The sequence below is a fragment of the Myotis yumanensis genome, unplaced genomic scaffold, assembly GCF_028538775.1.
Source record: "Myotis yumanensis isolate MYYU_CA2020_CCGP unplaced genomic scaffold, mMyoYum1.0.hap1 SCAF_5, whole genome shotgun sequence".
Lineage (NCBI taxonomy): Eukaryota > Metazoa > Chordata > Mammalia > Chiroptera > Vespertilionidae > Myotis > Myotis yumanensis.
The window spans coordinates 89,308,592-89,332,694 of NW_027223756.1; the positions used below are offsets into that span (position 1 = coordinate 89,308,592).

Genomic DNA, 24,103 nt, shown 5'->3' on the forward strand with positions numbered 1-24,103 from the left:
CTCTCAAGTTTGAGTGCCAGGCGGAGAGCGGCGTTGGACTCCGTGGATGAACATCGAGGGCGGAGGTTGGCTGGGCAGGCTGGGCGGCAGGGGCTCTGAAGAGAGAAACGAAGCGCGCTCTGGGGCTGGGACGGGAGGGTGGCGGTAGGGCAGCCCCCCCAGCTGCGCCTCCTACCCTAGTTTCCCTGTTTGGATCCGTTCGGGAGTGTGATCCGGTGTGGATCGGTCCAGGCCTGGGGAGAGACTCCAGTGCTTCGATTTTTTATTTTTAACAATTTTATTGAGGATTCATTTATATACCATACAATGCATGCCTTTTAAGGGAACAAGTCCATTATTTTTTAATAAACTTACCAAGTGGTGCAGCCATCACCATGGTCCAGCTGTAGAACTTTGCATCACTCCAAGGCAGTGGTTCTCAACCTTCTGGCCCTTTAAATACAGTTCCTCCTGTTGTGGTGACCCCCAACCATAAAATTATTTTCGTTGCTACTTTATAACTGTAATGTAGCGACTGTTATGAATCGTAATGTAAATATCTGATACGCAGGATGGTCTTAGGCAACCCCTGTGAAAGGGTCGTTCGACCGCCAAAGGGGTCGGGACCCACAGGTTGAGAACCGCTGCTCCAAGGAGATCGATGCCCCCTTCCCCTTTGCAGCCATCCCCGCCCCCACTCCTAGCTCAGCAGCTACTGATGCGCTGAGTCTATAGATTTGTCTTTTCTGGTGTTTTGCATCTAGCTACTTTCACTCACTGTAATGTGTTTGAGATGTATGCCTATTATGTGTATTGATATTTGTTCTTTCTTATTGCTGAATAGTATTTCACTGTCTGAATGGACCTCAGTTCTCATCCATTCTCTAATTAATGGACATTTAGGTTTTCTCTTTTTGTCTATTATGAATGATAACTGTTATGAATATTTGCATATATTTTATTTATCTTGGGCCACATGGAGTGGAATTGCTGGATCATTTGGTAACTATGGTTAACCTTTTGGGGAATTACCAGATATATTCTAAATTGGTGACTGCACCATTTTACAATTTCCCCTCCCCAACAGTGTATGAGAGTTGCAATTTCTTTGCTTCTTCGCCAAAGCTTGTTAATATCTATCTATCTATCTATCTATCTATCTAGTTATAGCCATCCTAGTGGGTGTGAAGTGGGATCCTATAGTGTTTTTTTAAATTTTTTTGTTAATCCTCACCAGAGGATATTTTTTCATTGATTTTAGAGAGAGTGGAAGGGAGGAGGAGAGACAGAGAAAGAGAAACACCGATGAGCACTTGGATTGGTTCTCTCCTGCACGCTCCCTTGGGGCCGGAGATTGAGCTTGCAACTGAGGTACATGCCCTTGACCAAAATTGAACCCAGGACCCTTCAGTCCGAGGGCCAACACTCTATCCACTGACCCAAACCGGCTAGGGCAATCTTATGATGATTTTGATTTACGTTTTGCTAATGGCTAGTGATGTTGAACATCTTTTCAAGGGTTTGTTGACGATTTGAGTATCCTCTTTGGAGAAATGTCTGTTCATGACCTTTGCCTATTGATTTATTTTTAATTGTGTGTATTTTAAATATGTCTATTTTAGTTGTGGTAATGTACATAACATGAAATTTGCCGTTTTAACCATTTTTCCATTGGTTATTTGTAAACCTAGGGAAGATTTCAGAACAACTAGATGCCAGAAAACCTGGACTGGTGGTGGGGCCTCCCCTCCGACTCACAGAATGGGCTGGGCTGAGTCACCTCCTGAGCCTCACCTACAAAAATGTTCATACAGATAGTTGTTGACCTCATTTCAGCGCAGTATGGAGACAACCCACGGTTCCGCACACATCTCCCTCATTCCTTTGTTTCCCTCCTCATTCCTTTTAATGGCTGTATATCGTTCTATCATCTGAATGCTGTTTCCTGGACTTTCCCAGGTCTCTGTGGGTGGGTTTGGATGTTTATGGCTACAAACAATGCCACCATGTCTCTAAATTCTCTTTGCACATTGAGAATGTTCATCATAAGTACATTCCCAGACATGGAATTCTCAGGTCGCGAGATCTGTGTAGTTCACATTTTCTTTTTAAAATACATTTTATTGATTTTTTTTACAGTGAGGAAGGGAGAGGGATAGAGAGTTAGAAACATCGATCAGCTGCCTTCTGCACACCTCCTACTGGGGATGTGCCTGCAACCAAGGTACATGCCCTTGACTGGAATCGAACCTGGGACCTTCCAGTCCACACGCCGATGCTCTATCCACTGAGCCAAACCAGTCAGGGCTGTAATTCACATTTTCATTGCTGCTGCCGAGTTTCGCACTAAAGGGTGCAGCAAATACACACCCACCACACCATATTTCTCCATCAATTTACGTCTTTAAAATCTTTGGAAACCTCTCTAAATCTGTAAATCTTGCAGTCGGTCGCTCCTGTTCTTTAGGGGCGCACAGGAACTTCAGAATATGATGAAAGTTCTGGTCCTTCTCCTCAGAAAAATGTACACCAGCTTGTGTACATAATATATGGCTGACATTTGTTGAGGGTAGGGTGCTGTATCTGTCTGTAGCTTTCCCCTCCTTCCAGGTCAGCGGTTCTCATACTTTTAGTGAAATAAGATTTTTCCAGGGAGCTCAAATACACTGACTGTGTGTGTGATTTTTGAAATCCTCACCAGAGGATATGGTTTTATTGACTTGAGAGAGAGAGAGAGAGAGAGAGAGAGAGAGAAATTGAGAGAGAGATATTGAGAGAGAGAAACATCCATCAGTTGCCTCTGGTACGTGCCCTGACTGGGAATCGAACCCGCAACTTAGGTATGTGCCCAGGCCGGTATCGAACCTGAAACGTTTTTGGTGTATGGGACTATGCTCCCACCAGCAAAGCCACCCAGCCAGGGCCAGATTGTATGTGTGTGCGTGCGTGCGTGTGTGTGTGCGTGTGTGCACGCGTGTGTGTGCGTGTGTGCACGCGTGTGTGTGTGTGTTTTAATATATATATTTTTTATTGATTTCAGAGAGGAAGGGAGAAGGAGAGAGGAATGAAAACATCAATGTTAAAGAAACAGAAACATAAAAAAGAAAAGAAAAAACACATTAATGTTGAGAGAGAATCATTGATCGGTTGCCTCCATTGATCAAACTGTGACCTCCTGGTTCATTGATCCTTGCTCAACCACTGAGCAACACCAGCTGGGCCAGATTATGTCTTAACAGCTCTTTGTTAGAGAGTTGAGGATGGATAAAAGAGGAGCCCTGCCCGACTGGCGTGGCTCAGTAATTGAGCATCGACCTATGAACACAGTTCGATTCCCAGTCAGAGCACATGTCCGGGTTACAGGCTTGATCCCCACTAGGGGGGCGTGCAGGAGGCAGCCGATCAGTGATTCTCTCAACATTGATGTTTCTATTTCTCTCTCCCTCTCCCTTCTTCTCTGAAATCAATAAAAATATATTTAAAAACAAAACAAAGCAGAGGAGCCCTGACTTGGGTTTATCGGGGAGTGGGAGTCACTCAGCGTAGAGGGGGAATAACAAGGCAGTGAAGCTTTGAATTTGGCTCACGTGCTCACCCGCCAGGTGACCTTGGCCGGTGACCTAACCTGTAGGCGCTTTGTTTTCTACACTTCCTGTACGAAAGGGGGTGACAATAATTGACTCACAGGGTTGCTTGAGGATTAAATGAGATAATGTAGCTCTGAGCAGAGTGCCGGGTATACTGCTGCAGCCTGAGAAGTGCTAGCTCTTGTGTTTCATCAGTAACATCTCATTTAAGACCTGGCATGAAAGTGGTAGGTAGCCCTGGCTGGTTTGGCTCAGTGGATAGAGCGTCGGCCTGAAGACTGAAGGGTCCTGGGTCGATTCCGGTCAAGGGTACATGCCCAGGTTGCTGGCTCAATCCCCAGTGAGGGGTGTGCAGGAGGCAGCCAATAAATGATTCTCTCTCATCATTGATGTTTCTCTCTCTCTCTCTCCCTCTCCTTTCCTCTTTGAAATCAATAAAAAAATATATTTTTAAAAAGCAGTAATTGCTTAAATGGTATCAAGTGTCTGATCATTTTTCCTGTCATCAGGCTTGCAGGGAAGGCTCTGTCTGACTAGACTACAAAGGGGTGGTTTGAATGCATGATACGTTTTCTTTCTTTCCTCCTCAGAATGGCTTCAACAAGAAAAAACAGCCATCCCATGCGGGATATCTTTGGTGATCTCAATGATATTTCCTTAGAAGATTCAAAGATGGAAAAAATAAAGAACTTGAAAATCAGTAGGAATCTTACCAAAATAGCTCCCAGTCATAGCAGATTTGTAAAAAGAAGCCAAACTATGGGTGGACAGCACTTCTTCCCGAAAGAGGATGCTGGCCTGGGGAGTGGGCCCTGGCTGTCCTCAGGGAGCCCCCCGACCACTGCCTCAAAGCTCAGGACCAGCGCCGCGCTGCGGAAGCTGGCCCAGATCGAGTCCAAGATCATGAACCGGAAGGTGCAGGTGGACTTGTCTGACATGGAATCCAACTCGAAGACCTCCAAGGACAGCCTTCCCTGGAGAGCAGACAAAGTGCCTCCTCGGAGTCCAGCTGAAGTTCCTTCACAGAACACAGACAAAACCTCCCAGAAGCAGGCCCGTGACATTCCTCTCGCCGAGAGCCGCAGGCCGGCGGGGAAGGGCAGTAGGTTCCTGAAGAAGAGAGAGCCTCCTGTTGACGAGCTGTCTCCTGAAGCCCGTTTTGGGAAAGAGAGGACTATGTCAGCACCCAAAGAGAAAGCACCCGTTAGAAAACTGGGTTCGCCAGACAGTGACGAAGAGGAAATGAAAGAGCTGCTGGGAAGCTTGATGGAATCGTTCAGAGGGAAAGAACCAGGCACGAATCAGGGCTTCACCAGCGCCAGAGTCATTGGGAAAAAACAAATGGAACTGTTCTCGGTAAGGTTTGCAGGCATCTGTTTTCAACAGTCTTTGCATTTGTACCTTTATGTCGTAGCACCAGAGACTTTTGATGGCAAGTGTCACCCAGAAGCCACGTGAGAACAGGGTTTGAGGAGGAAAGACCGTCACAGCTACCTGTTGTGGGCCTGCTCTGCAGGGGATGGAATTTGGGACACGTTAGGCAGTTTTGCAATAACTCGTAACTGTGTACACCCAGGGCAGCACTTCGTCTGATTGAACACCAGCCATGATAATGCCATAGGCCAGTGGTCGGCAAACTGCGGCTCGCGAGCCACATGCGGCTCTTTGGCCCCTTGAGTGTGGCTCTTCCTAAGCCTTAGGAGTACCCTAATTAAGTTAATAACAATGTACCTACCTATATAGTTTAAGTTTAAAAATTTGGCTCTCAAAAGAAATTTCAATCGTCGTACTGTTGATATTTGGCTCTGTTGACTAATGAGTTTGCCGGCCATGGCCCTAGGCAATCCATGCCTACTTGTCATTTGTATCACACAGGAATCATTAACCTGGGAAGGCTGTATTTCCATTTTTTTAATTGAGATGAAAGTCACATAAAATTAACCGTTTTCAAATGAACAGTTCACTGGCGTTTAGTACTTTCACAATGTTTTGCAACCACCGCCTCTGTCTAGTTCCAGAACATTCTTATCATCCCCGAAGGGGGATCCTGTATCCATGAAATAATCTCTCCCCATTTCTCCCTCCCCCAGCCCCTGATCTGCTTTCCGTCCCCATGGATTTGTCTGTCCTGGACATTTCATACAAACGGAATCACACAACAAAGGGCCTTTGGTGTCTGGCTTCCCTCGCTCAGCGTGGTGTTCTCAGGTTCATTCACATTGTAGTGTGTGCCAGTGCTTCACTCCTTTTGTTTTTGTTTTTTGTGTGTTAAGCCTCACCTGAGGATATTTTTCCCATTGTTTTTTACAGAGAGTGGAAGGGAGAGGATGAGACAGAGAGAGAGAAACATCGATGTGAGAGACACACATCGATTAGCTGCCTCCTGCATGTGTCCTGACCCGGGCGGGGGGCTGAATCTGTAACCCAGGTACATGCCCTTGACCAGAATTGAACCCATGACCCTTCAGTCCATGGGCCGATGTTGTTGCCACTGAGCCAAACCGGCTAGGGCTCACTTCTTTTTATAGCCGAATAATATTCTGTTGTGTGGATGGACCGCATCTTATTTATCCACTAATCCATTGTGGGCATTTGAGTTGTCTGCCTTTTGGGCATCCTGCTGCTCTGAGCTTTTGTGTACAAGTATCTGAGTCTCTGTTTTCAGTTCTTTTGGGTAAATAGCTCGGAGTGGAATTAGTGGGTCCTACAGTAATTTTATGAGCAACTTATTGATGACCAGTCAAGCTGTTTTCCACAGCGGCTGCACCATTTACATTCCCGCCAGCATGTATGAGGGTTCCAGTTTCTCCACATCCTTGCCAATGCTTACTTTCTATTTTGTGATTATAGCTACCCTAGTGAATGCTAAGTATTGGGAAGGCTGTGTTTTATGGGGAAACCCTCTGCATATTCATTTTGGCTCTGTTGAAGGTCCCAGCTATCATAGATCATGTACTTAGGAGCCTTCATTTAGAAATGTGTAATTAACAGTATGTATTTGAAGGCAAAGTGACATTTCTGATTATTTGTGGAGTATTTTTAATTCTAACATTATCTTGTCTAAATGTTGTACCGTGACTTCCAGAAATGAGGGGAAAGAGAGAGGGCCACTGAGGGATGAATATCTGATCTAGGAAGCCTTGGTCCCATGCACCCTACTAGCCACATTGTCAAATGATAAGGACTTACTTACCACGCGTTTGGTAATTTTGTTTCTTTTATTTCTGCCAAAATAGGATCAGATCCCCACTCAACCGAAACTCCTGTCACTATCCAGTGAGGACCTTTCCAGCGCAGAGCCACCTGGGACAGCACATCTGCCAGCTTTCCAATTAGCAGACGGGACTCTTCGCAGTGTGGGCTCAAGAGCTCACTCCCCACAGACTCACGTTCCCCGGGACACAGCATCCGGCGCGGCATCAAAGCTGGTGCCCTCCAGGGAGGCACGTGGCAGGCTCTCACCCTCTCCAGAGAGGAGTGGGGCCGGGCCTGGGGAGGAGTCGCGCTCGGAAGCCTCTGAGGACAGCCTGAATGGTAACCCACAGCCCTGCACACAGTGTCACCTGGGCCGACAGGGCGAGGCCTCCTTGGGGTCCCCAGGGTGGTGGTCACAGGCTGTTGTCACCGGGGTGCATGGTCCGCCTTGTCACACCCTCCACTCCCTGACCTTTCCTAAGGGGACATTGAGTTTTTACAGAGAAGAAGGAAGAGGGATAGAGAGTTAGAAACATCGATCAGCTGTCTCCTGCACACTCCCTACTGGGGATGTGCCCGCAACCAAGGTACATGCCCTTGACCCGAATCGAACCCAGGACCCCTGAGTCCTCAGGCTGATGCTCTATCCACTGAGCCAAACCCCAAACCGGTTAGGACTCTTTTTATTTTTTAAGTCTGTTTTTAGAGAGAGGGGAAAGGAGAGGGAGAAACATCAATGTGAGAGAGAAACATCAGTCGGCTGCCTCCCGTTCGCACCCCGACTGGGATGTGGGAATGTGCCCTGACCAGGAATAGTGTGACCTTTTGGTGCATGGAACGACACTCAGCCAACTGACCCACACCAGCCAGGGCTGTTCTGTCTTTAATCTCTTCATTCAGAAACCTGACCAATTACAGAGCAATAGCCCAAATCCTCCTAGAAATCCTTCTAGAGCAGCGGTTCTCAACTTGCGGGTCCCGACCCCTTTGGTGGTCGAACGACCCTTTCACAGGGGTCGCCTAAGACCATCCTGCGTATCAGATATTTACATTACAATTCATAACAGTAGCAATATTACAGTTATGAAGTAGCAACGCAAATAATTTTATGGTTGGGTCACAACAGGAGGAACTGTATTTAAGGGCCAGAAGGTTGAGAACCACTGTTTTAGAGCCATGTGCAAAAGAGAGGCAACTCAGTGCTCCTTTTTGTGAAAGAAATTTACCTCCTTTCCTTTTTAAATTTGGAAAAGAAAAACATCTCTAGTCAAAGACATTTCCACATTATTTAACACTTTTATTTTAAAATTGTATGTCTTTAAGAAAGAGGAGAAAGCAAAGAGATGTGCTGCCAGCGTGGATTTCTTCCTTCTGGGGAGCTGGGTCCTCAGATCTGAACTAAAGGGCTGTCTGTGGTGCCTGCTGTGTTCCTGCAGGACGGCCAGCAGAGGCCAGCCTGCCCCACGGGTGAACACGATGGCAAACATTTATGGAGCAAGTCAATGAGGAAATATTACCATGTTACGTTTTTAATTACAGATTTTAGAATAAATGTTTTATCCCTTGATGATCTGGCTCCAGCTGTCAACATGCAGTCGGACTTGGAACAGAAAGTAAGTACAACTGTCTCATTTTTCATTGTAAGTCATGACTCAGGAAGGTTTACAACTGTTACACTTCCTTTAGGTCAGCAGTTCTTTTTTTTTAAATTATTTTTTATTTTTTTATTGCTTAAACTATTACAAAGTGTATTACATATGTCTCCTTTTTTTTTCCCCGCCCTTGACAATCCCCTGGCCTCCTCTTACCCCCCAGTGTCTTATGTCCATTGGTTATGCTTATATGCATGCATACACGTCCTTCGGTTGATCTCTTACCCGCCCCCCCTCCTGCCCCGCAACCCTCCCCGGCCTTCGCGCTGAAGTTTGATAGTCTGCAGTTCTTAATGGGGTGATTGTGCCCCCAGGGGACATGTGATGATGTCTAGAGACATGTTTTGGTTGTCGTGACCGCGGGAGCGGGTGGCGGGGGATGCTGCTGGCGTTGAGTGGGTGGCTGCTGGGCTGGGTGCTGCTCAGTGCCCTGCACGGCAGGACGGCCCCCACTGCAAAGAACGTCTGGCTCTCCAATGTCGAGTGCCTCAGGGGAGACCCTGACTTAGGTGATAGCAGGATGAAGCTACTTAATACCGTGGACCATTGCAGTGGCCCCACGGAGTCCACCCCATAGCGGCACCTGCCCGGCTTGTTCCACTGCCCCGTTGTGATTCTTGCCGTATTAGTGACCAGCTCAATATCAAAGGCATCTAATAATACACAGTAGTGACACCTCAACAGATTTCACTCATGTGCTCCCTCCTGAAACCATCGGTGTTACGTGCAGCAGCCCGTGCTGGAGCATATCAGGAATCCCACTCAGTGACTCCCCCTACACAGCTCATGAAGGACAACGTGGGCCCTCGCCTGGTGGGCCCCCAGGGGCACCGCACCCCGTCGAAGGCAGTGGTATCTGGAGCATGTTCATCACTCGAAGACACTTTCCAGTTATCTCTGCTGTCCTTCGTTTTAGGAAGGAGGTCTGAAGGAAAAGGCATCCAGCAAAAGCCCCGGGTCCAGGGACCCCCCGACCGGAAGCGAGGTTTCGGAGCACCTGAGCGAGCCCTCGGCCTCCTCTGCTGCGCCCCAGCGTGCTGCTAGCCTGCGGCCGACGCCTGGGGAGCCTACGGCCAGCACGGTGAGCTGGGCTTATTCGGAAGATTTCGAGAAATCCCCAAGTCGGACAGCATCAGAGCCAACGACCCATTCTGAGGAGTGTCTGGACAGGACGTCGGCCACTTTGTCTGAACTCTCTGCAAGCCTGCAGACAGACCACCCCCCACCAACAGGTGCCTCTCGGAAAAAGTGGGCCCAGGATGTGACAAGAGTCACAATGAAGGAGCAGGCTGTGCAGACCCTTGACCCCGCCTTCACCTACCAGTGGACAAAGCGTAAGTGTGAGGCCGGAGTGCCCGAGGAGGGAGGCGCAGGCCACGGTGGCAGTGACGGGCACTCAGGCTGTGCAGTGGGCACCCTGGAGGCGTGACAAGGAGCTCCAGTGTCTGGAGTCTGGCTATCGTGGTTAACTAGCTGGGGGTGCTCGGCGCCCTGCTTTCCTCTTACACAGATGAGGGGCAGCTGCCCTGGGTGTTTCCCTCTCTTCCGAGCACTCAAACATTATGAGTTTCCAGAATCACTGACCGAGGCGGTAGTTCTCAACTGGAGTGATTCTGGCCACGGGGGACATTGGCAAGGCCTGGAGCCGTTTGGGGCTGTGACGGCTGGGTGGAGGACAGGAAGGCTGCTAATGCCCCGCAGTGCCCAGGACACCCCCACCACAGAGTGATGTGGCCCAAATGTCAGTGGTGCCCAGGGTGAGCCTGGGGGAGCAGCATTGCGACAGAAACTGCCTCCTGGGACAGTGCGTCTTCAAGCAGCTCCTGGGGCTGGTGCAGTTCTCCCAGGGCGGCACTAGCTGGTGGTCTCAGGTTGGTGTGTTTGGGTTCCCTCCTGTGGTGCAGGGAGCCCTTCTCATCACGCCCAGTCTGACTTTCCAGACACTTCTCTTGTCCCCGGTGTCAGCCTTGGCCCTTCTGGAAAGAAAGTTCCCTTTCCTTTTTTTTTGGTTAATCCTCGCCCAAGGATATTTTCCCATTGATTTTAGAAGAGAGGGAGAGGGATGGAGGGAGGGAGCAAAAGAAACATAGATTGGTTGCCTCCTGACCGGGGCCAGGGATCAAACCCACAACCCTGGTACGTGCCCTTGACCAGGAATTGAACCTCAGACCCTTCAGTATGTGGACCAACACTCTAACCAATGAGCAACGCTGGCCAGGGCAAAAGTTCCCTTTCCTTTAAGCATTGTCTTGCTCCCTTGTCTAGACAACATCCACAGCGTAGACCGAGCTGGTTCCTGGACTGAGCAAGGAGGTATAATTCTCCTGGACTGGTTCATTTAGATTGGGGGCCTTAGCCTTACCGCAGCCATTGCTCCAAATCCGGCCACTTACCCCTCCCCCTTTTTCCTCGGGACAGAGGCCGGTATGGCGACCATCGGGCCAGCCCTGGGAGGTGCCTATGTGGACCCTACACCCATCGCCAGTCATGTCGTCAGCGCAGATGCAATAGAAGGTAACAGCCCAGCTCGAGGGGTCCTTGAGGTGAAGTGGATGCATTTCATCTGCAAATCACCCCCACCGTTGGAGGTGCGGCACCCCCTTTAGTGCTGGGTGTGAGGAATCCGTTGGTGGGGATTGTCAGAGCCATAGGCAGCTGCTACAGTTCCTAGAATCCCAGACGATAGACCAATGGTTCTCAACCTTCCTAATGCCACGACCCTTTAATACAGTTCCTCATGTGGTGGTGACCCCCAATTTCATTGTTACAAATTGAACATAATGAAAGCATAGTGATTAATCACAAAAACAATATGTAATTATATATGTGTTTTCCGATGGTCTTAAGTGACCCCTGTGAAAGGGTTGTTTGACCCCCAAAGGGGTCACAACCCATAGGTTGAGAACCGCTGCGATAGACTGAGTGATCAAGAACCCTCCATCTGTCTCGCCAAAGGATACGAATGTCAGACAAAAGAGGAAGGTTATAAGTAACACACCTCTAAGCCTCTCCATTCACCAGGCTATTTCTATTTTGTATGTTCCCCTTTGAGCCTTTTAATCCAGAATCCATTATTTGTTTTTCCTCTGAAGACACTCAGCCAGTACTGTGACTGGCCTCCTTGCTGAGTCTGGGGGAGTCATGGAGCCTAGGGAGACCCAATCCAGCCTGGGGTGGGAGGAAGGCACGCAACAGTCCTCCAAAAGCCTTTTTCTTAGGGAGCCCATGGGGCCACTGAGCTCACGTGACACCAGCAAGGTTACACTAGTACTTGTTATTTCCCCCCCATTTTAGTTTTCTTAATATTTTAAAAATATGAAGATATTAAAATATAGTAATTGTTACAAAAGAAATGTTTATATGTTTAAAAAGAGATTTTTAAAAACTTAATATTAACCTCGAAGATTTTTCCATCTATATATATATATAAAAGCCCAGCAACCAAATGGCAGAACAACCAGAACAACCGGTTGACCAGTCACTTTGACACGCACTGACCACCAGGGGTCAGATGCTCAATGCTTGGCTGATGGGGATGGTTGAGCAGCGCTCCTACAGCAGGCCGATCCCCGCAGGCCACGCCCCCCACCAGTGCACGAATCCATGCACTGGGCCTCTAGCGTTACTATATATTTGAATAATGATCATTTTTAACACTTGCAGTTTTAATTCTAATTGTTTATTAAAAATTTTGTTTTAATTACGTGTTTAAAAATGCATAAGTCAAATTTACCCCCTTCCTCATATTTTTAAAAAAATATATATTTTAATGATTTTTTACAGAAAGGAAGGGAGAGGGATAGAGAGTTAGAAACATCAATGAGAGAGAAACATCGATCGGCTGCCTTAGGCTGCCTCCTGCACACCCCCTACTGGGGATGTGCCCGCAACCAAGGTACATGACCTTGATCAGAATCGAACCCGGGACCCTTCAGTCTGCAGGCCGGCGCTCTATCCACTGAGCCAAACCGGTTAGGGCCCCTTCCTCATATTTAAGTGGATAGTGGGTAGTGTAAATAGATTTATATTGTGCAACTGCACATTTTGGGTGTCAGTTTACTAACCTTTCTGTGTGTTGGATGTGGAGGTGAAGACTTCCGAATCTGCCCAAGAGGTGAGCATTCTTGACATGCAGCTCTGAGGTTCACATCAGGAGAAGGCAGTTCATTTATTAGAGACAGACAAAAGGCAAGGCCTTCACTACTTCCCAAGGTGGCATTGCTTCTGGAAAGTATGGAGACATAGCAGAAGGAGTGGGGCCTGCAGAACACCTGGGCCCAAAGCAGCTGACGCTGACAAGATGAGGGGACAGGGGTGGGGATGGGGGGACAGGGGCCCAGGGGCCGCTCAGTAACTCGGTGCTGGGGGCAGCCCTGACAGCTTACAGCCCGGCCGTGTTCGCCCTCAATGACATGCTTAAGCAGCAGCTGAGCCTGACGCAGCAGTTCATGGAGACCAGCCGGCACCTGCACGGGTCCCTCCTGCAGTCCCTGGACCAAGACTCATTCCACTACCACACCCTGGAGGAAACCAAAGAGGTGACACAGCTGCCCCCCATGGGAGAGGGAGGGCAGGCGGGGCTCCGACCAGGGGGACAGCACTCAGCCCAGGGCAGCAGGGGTCCTTGGGCCCAGCCACCTTCTGTCCTATGGGAAGGAACCTGCTCTCTTCTTGTCCATGACAAGAGCCGGTGTGGGGCCGAGGCGCTGATGGCCAGCCTGGCATGCACCAAAGCTGCCCCCCTCTGAGTGACCTCTGACCAACGGTGGCCTCCTTGGTGAGGGGTGCTGTCCCTCCACAGACTCTTCTCCTGGACCACCCAGCGTGATGGCTCTTCTCAGTCCCATGGGCTGAAGCTCAAGGGATGACACACTCACCTCTTTTTCCCTCCAAACATTTAATTTTTGTCTGACCACACAAAGTCTGCTATTTTATAAAAACAGTTACAGAGAGATGTAACTTACATAGTCCTCTGTAATTTCAGAGATAACTAGTACAAGCTTGATATATTCTGTACACTTTTCTTATGTAAAATATGAACTATTTGATGTGTAATATGTCATGTTATAATATGCAATATATAAAATACATTACAATGTACTAAGTATATTATATATTACATGTATACTTCTTTATAGGAATGGCATATTATATGATCTGTTCTGTATGATTTTAAAAATAATTTTATCTACCGATATTTCAGTATGTATTTCTAAAAAATAAGGACTTTTTAAAAAATAGTCACAGTACCATTATCATACCAACACCCAATTAACTTTATATTGTTTGAAATCCACGGTTCAGATTTCCACTTATCTCATAAAAGTTGAACATGTTCCTATTTTTTTTAAAAAAAATCTTTATTGATTTCAGAGAGGAAGAGAGAGGGAGACAGAGTCAGAAACATTAATGATGAGAATCACTGCTCGGTTGCCTCCTGCACACCCCACACTGGGGATCGAGCCCACAACCCGGGCCGTGCCCTGACCCAAATCGAACCATGACCTGGTTCATAGGTTGATGCTCAAACACTGAGCCATGCTGGCCCGGCCGTTCCTATTTGTTTCATCAGGATCCAGACACAGTCCATGCATCAGGATGCCTTCTGTCTATTTAGCCTCCTAATCTGGAAAAGTGATTCTCAGCCTTGAGCAGTGTAGCACCCAAAGTCTGTGACTACCCAGGTGGTTGGCGGCACAGTGGCCCACTGGGGACCCACTTTAAGAACCACTGCTCTACACCCCCCCCCCCCCGCCCCCCGCCCATTTCTTTTGTTTTGTTAGAGAAAACACGTTGTTTGTCTGATAGTCTCCCACATTCCGGACTTTGCTGGTTGCACCCTGTGGGATCCCTTTTGTTCCTCTGTTGGACGTCCATCAGTTGACTGGACGTAGGTGGTGATCTGACCACGTTGCTGTCCATAGCCTTCCATGGCTCCTCGCTGCCCACTCTGGGCCCGTGTCCTGAGAAGGGCACCCAGCCCTCCTTCCTTCCTGACAGCAGTCACTCGTCCGTCCTTTCAGACTCAGTCAGCCAGGGCTCATCTCTCCTTGGTTCCCACAGCGTTATCACATGGCATCTGTCATTTTTTGGTCAGCGTGACCAGGAACTGCTGGGGACGGGCACTGTCTTCAGCACCCGAAGCCCCGGCAGGCTGGGGCGTGGTGGTGACATGTCCCTGTCTGTCCTCTGCTCCACAGTACATCAGGCACCACAGACCCGCCCCACTGACCATGGAGGACGCTCTGAGGGAGGTGAGGAAGGAGCTGTGAGCACCGCCAGGTAAGGCTTGGCTTGTGGTTCCAACAAGCTGGTCTAGTATTCCAGCCGTCCAGGGGATATTTAATGTGGGAGGGGGCAGGTGGCACCTAGGACGCACCTGAGTGCTTTCCCCTCCCAGCACCCAAGGACAGACCATAGACCAGTGGAAATGGAACACGGGTGACGTTACCACTCATGGCCACAGAGGCTGCCGGCCTGTCTGGAGCCCCGGGGAACGGCTCCACCTGTGCCGGCACTGGCCTCCCAATGAGCTGAGGTCGAAGGGGATGAGAGTCCCATTTACTAACGAGGACACAGGGCCAGGGGTCCATCCCGGGGACCTTGGTGTGAGACACCAGGCAGAGCTTTTGACCTGAGCCTACAACTCAGTCCACACTCAGACACCCCTCCTCCCATCTGAGCCTGAGCACACTTCTGAGCTCCACACACCAAGAAAAAGGTCTTTATGAAAAAGTCTTTATTTGAAGGCAAAACAGTAAAACCCACAAGAAATTGTTAACAGCACGTGTTTATGCTTTATATCCTGAATCAGACACATTTAAACAATTCACAGCTACAGGAAACCTAGAACAAAATCAAATATTTTATCACATCAGGTTGAAAAGTTGGAGGATTTTTCATCTTATCGAAAAGAATTTTTTGAAAATGTTTCTGTACAAATAAACGGCACCACACCCCGCTGCCTGAAGATACTAAGTGCAGCTGATCCCAGTGTGGCCCCCGAGGCTCCCTCCAGGCCTCACCTCCTTGTGGTTGCAGGGGGGGGGGGGGGGTGGGAAAAGGAAGTGACAGAGCAGGAGGCACGGCCCGTGGCTCCTCCCCACACTGGGTCTGAATGGACTATTGCACGCAAGTGCTGGTGTCGGGGTTCTTTTAAGTGAAAAACACAAGTAGACGTTAAGGGCACAGATCCCCCCGGGGACCATTCTGTGACCTGAAGATGTCTCAGATCCATCTTCTTAGGTCCTTTTCTTTCTGGAAATAACAGCAAATGGCTAACGTTTAAAAAAGAATTCAACTTAACTAAAATAACTAAGGGCCAGTATGTCTTGGAGGAATCAAGTTTCAAATTATCGCACTGGGGATCATCTTCGATCAACATGTTTTAAAAACTAAACCATTTGGAGTAAAAATGAAAACCCTGTTTAATGTTGCAAATCAAGGTTTTGTTTTTCCTTTGTTAAAGAGTGAGCAGTACTAGCGCCTGGCCTGAGCTTTGTCACGACGTAAGTGGGAGGTGCAGGTTGTAGAGCTGGCCCGCTGCACCCTAGTCCGGCACCTGGTGTGCGCGCCCAAGGCCTCCTCCACACATGCTTGCTGATTTAAGCGGAGACTCGCATCTGACTGGGAAGAGACGAAAAATCCATTCCTACAGGTGTCAAGGATTCTTGTCCAGGGGGTGAGGCTCATGTTTCTCGCTTCACTGTCCAGGGAATGAGTGCAGGGTGTCCTCATGTGAATCTTTCCTCTATGTGAAAGCTGGTTTGCCGGTGGGGCCTGTGCCTCCCGCAGTAGAGCATGGCACTGGTCACTAGGTATGCTATGGCTGTCCTCTTCTGTAGCTCCCCAAAAATGGAGGCTGTGAGAACCGAGGTCCCTACCATCTTCCACATCCAATAAGCCAGGAAGGTCCCACTTGCCAAGCTGGGCGGAGGGCCTAGCTCCTCAGCACACCTACTTGCACTCGTCCCTGGCCTTCATGCGGGCGATGAAGGAGTAGCTCTTGTTCCTGCGGTAGTTCTCGTAGGGGTCGTCCAGGGCCACACCCACACCCTTGTACTGGTCCCACTTATCCCGCACGTCCCCCCCCTTGATGGGGTCCTGGATCCCTTGCTCTTTCACGCCGAGGCCACCAGATCCACTCCAGCCTGAGGAAGAAAGAGGGGTGAGTGGTTACAACCTCAAAAACTGCAATCTGGTGCCTTTACCCTGACACAAAGTTAAGTAGGAATGCATTTGGGGAGGTGAGTAACATGCATAAATGCTGTTTATAAGCACACAGCTGGTAAAGAATGCCCAGCAGGCTCACCCTCTTTCAAAGACAGGGTGGTGAGCTGGGACTTCCTCTGACGCCATCATCCCCAACCTCAAAATCCCAGAACAAGTTGTTCTTCCCCGGACCTTACCCATTTTCACCAGCATCTGATGTCCTTTGTTCTCTTCCCCAAGCCTGGAGTCAGGTATAGGAGGTGCTGAATTAGAACCTAGACCAGCTGAGGAACTAAAATTAAGACAGGTTACATCTTTTAAAAATGAGCAGGTATATTTATTGGAATGAAAACTTAGAATATTACAGGGTGTGGCATATGAGAACAGTCACAGTGCAGGATGGACACACACACACTTGTGTCTCTATTATTCTTCATCCTCTTCACAAGCCTGATAACGGGAACTGTCTAAGGTGATTGCCCCGCTTCACACTGTGCAGCAAGGGTCACACCAAGCCCCTAAAACGGTTAGAAACAGAGCCCAGCCACCATGTGAGATAAGGAAGTGCCACTGTCACTGCGTTAATGCTTGCGTGTCCCTGAGGCCCTGTGCCAGCAGGGACCACCAGGAGCATGTCTTCTAAATGACATTTCAACATTCACAGCAAAGCCTCAGAGGTTCCAGCGCTACCAGCAGGGCACTGGACAGTTAAGACAGAAATCTTACGGCGGAGTGGGGCTCCTGGACCGCGACCGACGTCTCCTGCCTGGGGAGTATGACTTGGACCTGGAGCGGGAGCGGGACCTCGAGCGGCTTCTTGAGGAGCGGGATCGGCTACGGCTCCTGTTGGGGCAAAGTTGTGGGGAGAGCCCAGCGGGTCAGTTGGGCAGCCTTGAAGCCTCAGGCTCAGTCCCCGAGAGGTGGTACCTGCCTACCTGGAGTGGGAACGGGAGTAGGAGCGGGAACGGGAGCAGGAGCGTGACCGTGACCTGGAGTATGAGCCAGACGACTTGGAAGACCTCGAGTTGGAGCGAGAGGAGGAGCGCCCTCGGCTTTTGGATCTGCTCCGAGACCGTGAGGGTCCGCTGCAGGGAGAGGCTGGTGAGCTGGAGCTGGCACCTCCCAGCTCCCACACAGGCTGAGCCTGCCACCCCCACCCAATTTCAAATGACCCCAGGGGTACGGACATGCCATTCACACCACGGTGTCACTTTCCTAAACAGCTCGGTGAATACAGACCAAAGCCAACTTCTCTTGTGCTGGTGTTTTAACTCAGGCTTGTGGGAAGGGCTCCTAGCACCTTTAACATAGGGGCTAGACCCAAGAGCCAGGCAGGGGCTAGACCTGACTTTGTCTATGATTGGGGGTGATAGCGTATGTTTTATGACATTAGGTGTTGGGGGCATGATCCAACATGTCAGGGTGTGACAGAACAGTGTGTCTGGTTCACTCTAAGCCAATTCATGACAAGACTAGCCAGGGAGGCATGATGACTCCATACCAGTCAGCAGGGACGCGCTTACCTGTTCCTCTTTTCCTGGCCTTTCCGCCGTCGGGCCCGCATTTTTGCTCGGAAGAACTCGTAGAGGCCATTCTGCTCCCAGCCTTCGCTGTAAAATGGGCAATGTGAGCACACGTGACCACACCAGCCTCCTTCCCGAAGGGCACTGGGAAATCTCCTCAGGAGGGAGGAGGCTACCTCCTACCCACAAGCATCCCCCCGCCCCCCACCTCCACTCGGGATGCGGCGTGCATGCCACCACAGACAGCACTGGGGCTGTCATTTCCACGGGACGCCCTTTCTCAGATGAGGAAGCAGGCTGAGGTCGGGACACCTCTGGGAGGTGGAGAGACTGGGCTTATACCTGACACCACCGGCTCTCGGCCCCTCTGAACTGCAGTGGAAAGACAGAGCTGAGGGTCTTAGGGCCTGTGGTAATCGTAACTGGGAACCAGGGGCTGTGACTCAGATGGGAACCTGTGCCTGGCACAGGAAAGGAAGCAATGGGCTGGTGATAAGGCCTTTGGGGGAGGGTATCCTGAAAGGGACCCATGACAAAGCCTGGATGTGCAGCAAGATAACGCGTCCCAAACAGAGAAGCCTTTCATCAAGGGCCACTGTGTGACACACACCACCCATAGTCAGGAGAGAAACGGACCCTATAATGCCATTTCTCTTAGAGACACCACACTCCTCACCTGGGCCTCACACCATGCTGGGTAGAAGGTATGGGTGGTAAGAGTCTTTCTTGTGAAGCAAACTTGGGGGAAGACGGGTTGGGAGATGGGATAGACACCCCCTCCCATCACTGGCCCCACTGCTGGGTCTCCCCAGGCCCCGTACCTGTTCCTTGGCCTGTCATGGGAAGGAGGGCTGTAAAAGGCCTCCACGGCCGCCAGCAGCCTCTCACTGGGTGGCATGGGAGGGGGAAGGCGGATGTCTTTAGGGTCCAAAGGCTTGTACTCGTGATCTTCTAGCTGCAGTGGAGAACACAGTTGTCACCACATCTTGCTGGAGCCCCCATCAGGCCCACCCAGGAGACAGGGCCTGGTTTGGGTTAGGGTTGCCCTGGGCATCAGGGTGCTCACCCAGCCCTCGCTGGAAGGCCCACCCTCTTTGAGGCTGATAAAAGCCACAGAATTCTTTCTCCAAAAAAATGACCACAGAAGACATGGCCTTCAGGAAAGGAGACAGAAAGAGCCCTGGTTCACTCACAGACATGCTGTGAATCCCAGTTGCTCTGCCTGCAGGTGCCACCCTGTGCCCTGACTTCCTACCCAGAGCCCTGGTATCTCCCTTGAGGGCCCTCCCACAATCAGGAGCCTTAGCCCAGCCCAGGAACTGGCTCATCTGCTGGTCCCTCTGCCTGTCCCAGCCCCTTGCTCACCTCACCCCTCACGTGCATTCCCAGGTTCCATGAAGGCACACCTCAGCGGTTGCCCCTTTCCTGAAAAACCCCTCTGCCGTCAACCCCTGGACAAGGTGGCTTCCAAGAACCATTACTAAGAGGACCCGTGCCTCATGCCCAACCCAGCCTGCCCCAAGTGGCACCAAACTCATAGCACCAGAAAGATGCAGAGGGATCAGGGGACACGGGCCTCACAGACTCGGGTGCATTCTCACAGACGGGCTTGGTCGAGTCCACTGGGGAGTGGGAGATGGGGGAAGTGGCCTGGGGAAGCAGTTTTGTAGCCTACGGGGAATTAGTTTCATCTGTGAACCTTTCACATGGAGGCAGAGGCACTGGCCCGAGCATGTCCCACTCAGCGTGGCACTCACCACAGACCTTACCTTCACAAGGGGGGCCATTAGCCCGGCGGGGAGATCGAAGTAGGGAACGTTGGGGACCAGACTGGGGTCATCGTGGTTGATGTGGGGAGGGCCCTGTCGCCGCATGTGGGGCGGTTGCCCATTGAAGCCATGGGGCGGAGGGCCAAAGTCGGGGTGCTGGGGTCCCCCCCAGGGCGGGTGTTCATTGATCCCAGGATGTGGCATGCGATGGCCAGGGTGATGGTGAGGGGGTCCCATCTCTGCAAAACAGAAACTTCTCTCAGGCTCACAGGGAATTTATGAGCCAGGCGGCCCAAGGAGCTCAGAGAGGAGCAAGGATGCCAACACCCACTTTCTGAGCAACTCTTCCATCACCTCCCCTCGCACTGCTTCACTCACTGCTCAGGCAATGCAGCAAGAGGGGAGGAGCAGAGGCTCGAAGGGGGCTGGCACCCACAGCAGCACCTGATGGACCTCGTAGGTTAAAGAAGGAACCATAGGGAAATCACAGAACCTTCTAACAGCAGTGTTATGGGCTAAATTGTATCTCCTCCCCATCCCCGACCCCGCATTCACCACCACCAGTCCTAACTCTCCCTCTGAAGAGATAATTAACTTAAAATGAAGTCATATGGGTGGGCCCTGATTCAATATGACTTAAAAGATTAGGACACAGGGAGAAGGTAGCCATCTACAAGTCGAGGAGAGAGACATTAGAGGAAACTAACCTTGTTTCTAGACTGGGAAACAGTAACTGTTGTTGGAGCCACCCCATCTGTGGGACTGTCATGCCACCCCAGGATGTTAACACAAACAATACACATGCTAAGTGATCTCCGAGCTGAATTTATAACCAATGGAGGGTTTTAAGGTAGAGGCAGTAATACAGTAAGAATAAAATTCTTTTAAGCCCAGCTGGTGTGGCTCAGCGGCTGAACATCGATTTCATGAACCAGTCAGAGCACATGCCTGGGTTGTGGGCTCCATCCCTAGTTGGGGATGTGCAAGACACAGCCAATCGCTGATTTTCTCTCATCATTGATGTTTCTCTCTCTCTCTCCCTTCCTCTCTCTGAAATCAATAAAAACATATTTAAAATTTTATTTTAAAAAGAGAAAGTTAACAAAAATAAAGCTCTGAAAAACAACAATAATCAAGTAGGAAAGCTGATGAAAACTGTTGACACAAGGAACGGGAAACCAATCCTATGACAGCAGTGTGGGCCCTGGACTTGGTGCCTGTTGCTATGGGCACTTGGGGGTTACTTCTCCTTTTGGAATCCATCTGCCCTTCTCTGCAGGACAGAGACAGTGCCCTATTCCTAGGAGGAGGGACCAAAGTGTCACCCCTCTACTGCTTGGTGTGTGGTCTATTCTCCTCTGTCATCCCATGACCCTCTGCCTATGACCTAGCCTCTGGGCACATCAGGGACACACCAAAGACCAAGAGCAATGCCATCAGCTTGCTCAGGAGACCAATCTGTCAGGTGCCTCCTCCAGGCAGGCAACCAGGACTTCTCCAGGAACCAGGGGCAGGAGAGGGCTGTGTGTACTGGACCTCAAACATGCAAAACACTCACCAGCAGGGAAGTCCCCCTGAGGGTAGTCAAAGCGGTGAGGATAGGGGGGCCGCTCGAAGGGGTGCCTCGGGGGAAAGTCATCCTGCATGAAGCGGGGCGGGAAGCGGTTGAAGTTGTGGGGGTGTGGTGGCTGGTTGAACTGTGGGTGCTGCTGGTGGGGTGGGAAGGGCCCGCGGAAGTGTGGTGGCCGCTGCATGCGGAAGGGCGGCTCTCGCTGGCCACCACCCCAGGGCGGCTGCTCGTGCTGGCTGTTCCAGGGGCCCTCGAACTGACTGTTCCAGTTGGGGTCGGGCTGGCTGTTCCAGGGTGCGTCACGCTGGCCGTTCCAGCCGGGGTCCCCACGCTGCTCACCCCACATGCCCTCATGGCTGTTGTTCCAAGGGGGGCAGTGGGGTGGCCCACCCTGGTGGTGTGGATAGGGGGGCTGCTCGGGAGGCTGTGAGACAAAGAGCAGATGTTAGCCCTCTCCAGGCCCATCCAGCCTCCACACTGCCAGGAGCTGCACGCTGATGGTCTGCTGGGCGTGGCCCTGGGCAGGCCACGGTGCTATGTTTACTCTGCCGTTCAGAATGGGTGCTTTACTCTGTTTACAGTGGGTGCAGTGGTATCTGCCCTACCACGGGCCCCTCGTGTCCATGCTGATAACCTGACTCCCAAGTTTCTGCACCCCATCGTGGCTGAGGCCTTCTCTGGGTCCTCATACAGGACTTTCTAGAAGCCCCATATACAGGGAATCGGAACACCCCCTTGTGGACAGCACAGAGGTGCCTCCCCCGTTGCATCCAGAGTGTATGTAGTGGCTGAGCCCCAGAGGCCACCCACCCCGAATCAGCCCTTTCATAACTTCCCTCGACCCTGTGCTCTTCTCCTGGGACATCTCCCACTGAACTACTTGCACTCAGGGTCTGCTCCTAGGTCTGACCCAGGAAACTTGTTTCTGAAGGCTGAAGACATGAGCTCTAATCTCACCCAGCTGCTGCTCTGAAGACTTAAAGTTGGACTGCAACCCAAACTCAGAGCCAGGGAGGATGGGTCCAATGAGGCCAATCAGAGAGCCCATCTCTAGGGTCATGGTTGGTTAGCTCCACTGACCATTACCACCAGAGACTGGCCCCGGCCACCATATCCGCAGGAAGCCAGAAAGCCAAACTTTAAATATGGCCATCATTTCAAAACGTGTAAGATGCCTCATGGGCAGGCCAGGCCGTGGCGTCTGACTATGGACTGCCGACCGAGGGCAGACCCTCGGTGAGGGGACCCTGTTGTCGTGAGCCTCCTAGTTCTGCTATGCTGGATGAGATGACCCTCGCCCTTGCCTGGAAGTTTCTGACCCCAAGGAAATGGGAGGAAGTGACCAGAATCTCAGCCCCAGAATATGCTGCCTGACACTTGTGACCTTCCACCTCTTTTAAAAGCACCATGTTCTCTCCAGGGTGACAAGGTGTTGACACTTTGCTAGTCAAACGAGTCAAAACAAGGGAAGCAAATGGAGCACCCTCCTGTGCTGTGTGGAACTTCCCTGCATGCACTGGAAAACGGGGACCTGTTACTGACAATCCCAAATGATCAAAGCACCAGAGGAGGTAAGGCCTGCCTTTCTTGCTTCACCTAATCCCAGTACCGTGGGAAGATGGGGCTATCGTACCCTCTCCCCCAGACCCTGCTGCAGAGCTTCCAGTCTCCCAGCAAGCGGCTAAAAGCCCCTCACCTACAGAGGCTGCCCGCCACCCTTGTCAGTCTCGTTAGGCCCAAGCACGCTCACTTGCCCCGGTAAGAAATACCTGCTGTTGACCCCACGGAGCAACGGGGTGAGGCTGGTCAAACCACGGTGGTTTGTTAGGTGGGATCTGGTCGTGGGGCCCAGGGCCCCGGGGGCCGGTGGCTGCAGGGTCCTGGACCCCTCCTGAGGCGTCATATTCAGAGGAGCCGGGCATTTGGATGGGAGGCTTGCTGTCATCTGGAGCCAGGCAAGAAGGCAGTTAGTGGAGGCCACAGCAGCAGGAGGTACCACCCAAAACGGTCATCAGCAGACACCCGGGCAGCCCAGACTGGGCTTCATTTCCTGATAAATCCTCGCTTCATGACCCAAGGAAAACTGCTGGGAAGGCAGCAGGACACACACTTCTGTTCTGAAAGCTTTACAGGAAGTACCGTACTTCTACCAGGTTGACCTTAGTTTGCTGAAGAATTTTTACCATTGCTGAATTTTATTACCTATTCTGTATCTAATTCAAATATCACTTCCTCCCATTTGATGTTACGTTATTAGGCTTCTTCAGTGTTAAACCATCCTTATACATTCCTGGAACATGTCCTTTTTGGTCATAATATATTTTAAAGATACTTGGCTGGTTTTAATCTGCCAAGACTTTGTTCTGAACTTCTGCATCTTTATTCAGAAGCGACAATGGATTATATTTGTAATTCTTGTTCTGTCCTTGCCCAACTGGTAAGAAAGTTATCTTGGTCTTAGAAAATGATCTGGGCAGCTTTCCTCTTTGCCTGTTCTCTGGGACAGTTTATAAAGGAGAACTGAGTTATAAAAGTTTTATTATGTTTAAATGTGAAATTCCCCAGCCTGCTGCTTTAAACTGATTAGAATCTGGCCAAAGACTCCAAAACTAGAGCC

The 24,103-nt window shown here is 50.5% G+C and overlaps 2 protein-coding genes across 4 annotated transcripts in view; one reads left to right on the plus strand and one right to left on the minus strand.

Moving 5' to 3' along the window:
* Window positions 1-18,331, plus strand: CUNH19orf44 (chromosome unknown C19orf44 homolog). The gene is made up of 9 exons (XM_070416325.1): window positions 1-65; window positions 4,157-4,922; window positions 6,803-7,100; window positions 8,301-8,374; window positions 9,330-9,747; window positions 10,832-10,927; window positions 12,785-12,951; window positions 14,614-14,695; window positions 17,289-18,331. The coding sequence occupies exons 2-8, from the start codon at window positions 4,158-4,160 to the stop codon at window positions 14,683-14,685; spliced, it is 1,890 nt and encodes a 629-aa protein (XP_070272426.1). The 5' UTR covers window positions 1-65; window position 4,157; the 3' UTR covers window positions 14,686-14,695; window positions 17,289-18,331.
* CHERP (calcium homeostasis endoplasmic reticulum protein) overlaps window positions 15,135-24,103 on the minus strand; it is an 18,566-nt gene continuing 9,597 nt past the window's right edge. For 2 of the 3 annotated variants that reach the window (XM_070416323.1, XM_070416322.1), the window contains exons 9-17: window positions 23,256-23,431; window positions 21,475-21,910; window positions 19,917-20,155; window positions 18,969-19,102; window positions 18,148-18,234; window positions 17,560-17,709; window positions 17,351-17,467; window positions 16,822-16,916; window positions 15,135-16,563 (exon numbers count right to left, since the gene is read on the minus strand). In XM_070416323.1, the coding sequence (XP_070272424.1) occupies window positions 16,370-16,563; window positions 16,822-16,916; window positions 17,351-17,467; window positions 17,560-17,709; window positions 18,148-18,234; window positions 18,969-19,102; window positions 19,917-20,155; window positions 21,475-21,910; window positions 23,256-23,431 (1,628 nt within the window). In that variant the 3' untranslated portion in view covers window positions 15,135-16,369. The remainder of the gene's footprint in view (window positions 16,564-16,821; window positions 16,917-17,350; window positions 17,468-17,559; window positions 17,710-18,147; window positions 18,235-18,968; window positions 19,103-19,916; window positions 20,156-21,474; window positions 21,911-23,255; window positions 23,432-24,103) is intronic. The other variant, XM_070416324.1, reaches the window with a different exon arrangement.

Excerpts from the sequence above, each read along its gene's own strand:
- CUNH19orf44 (XM_070416325.1), top strand. The coding sequence starts at position 4,158 with ATGGCTTCAACAAGAAAAAACAGCCATCCCATGCGGGATATCTTTGGT. Across the intron at positions 9,748-10,831 it reads CACCTACCAGTGGACAAAGC|AGGCCGGTATGGCGACCATC; the intron begins GTAAGTGTGAGG and ends TCCTCGGGACAG. Across the intron at positions 10,928-12,784 it reads CAGCGCAGATGCAATAGAAG|CCCTGACAGCTTACAGCCCG; the intron begins GTAACAGCCCAG and ends TGCTGGGGGCAG.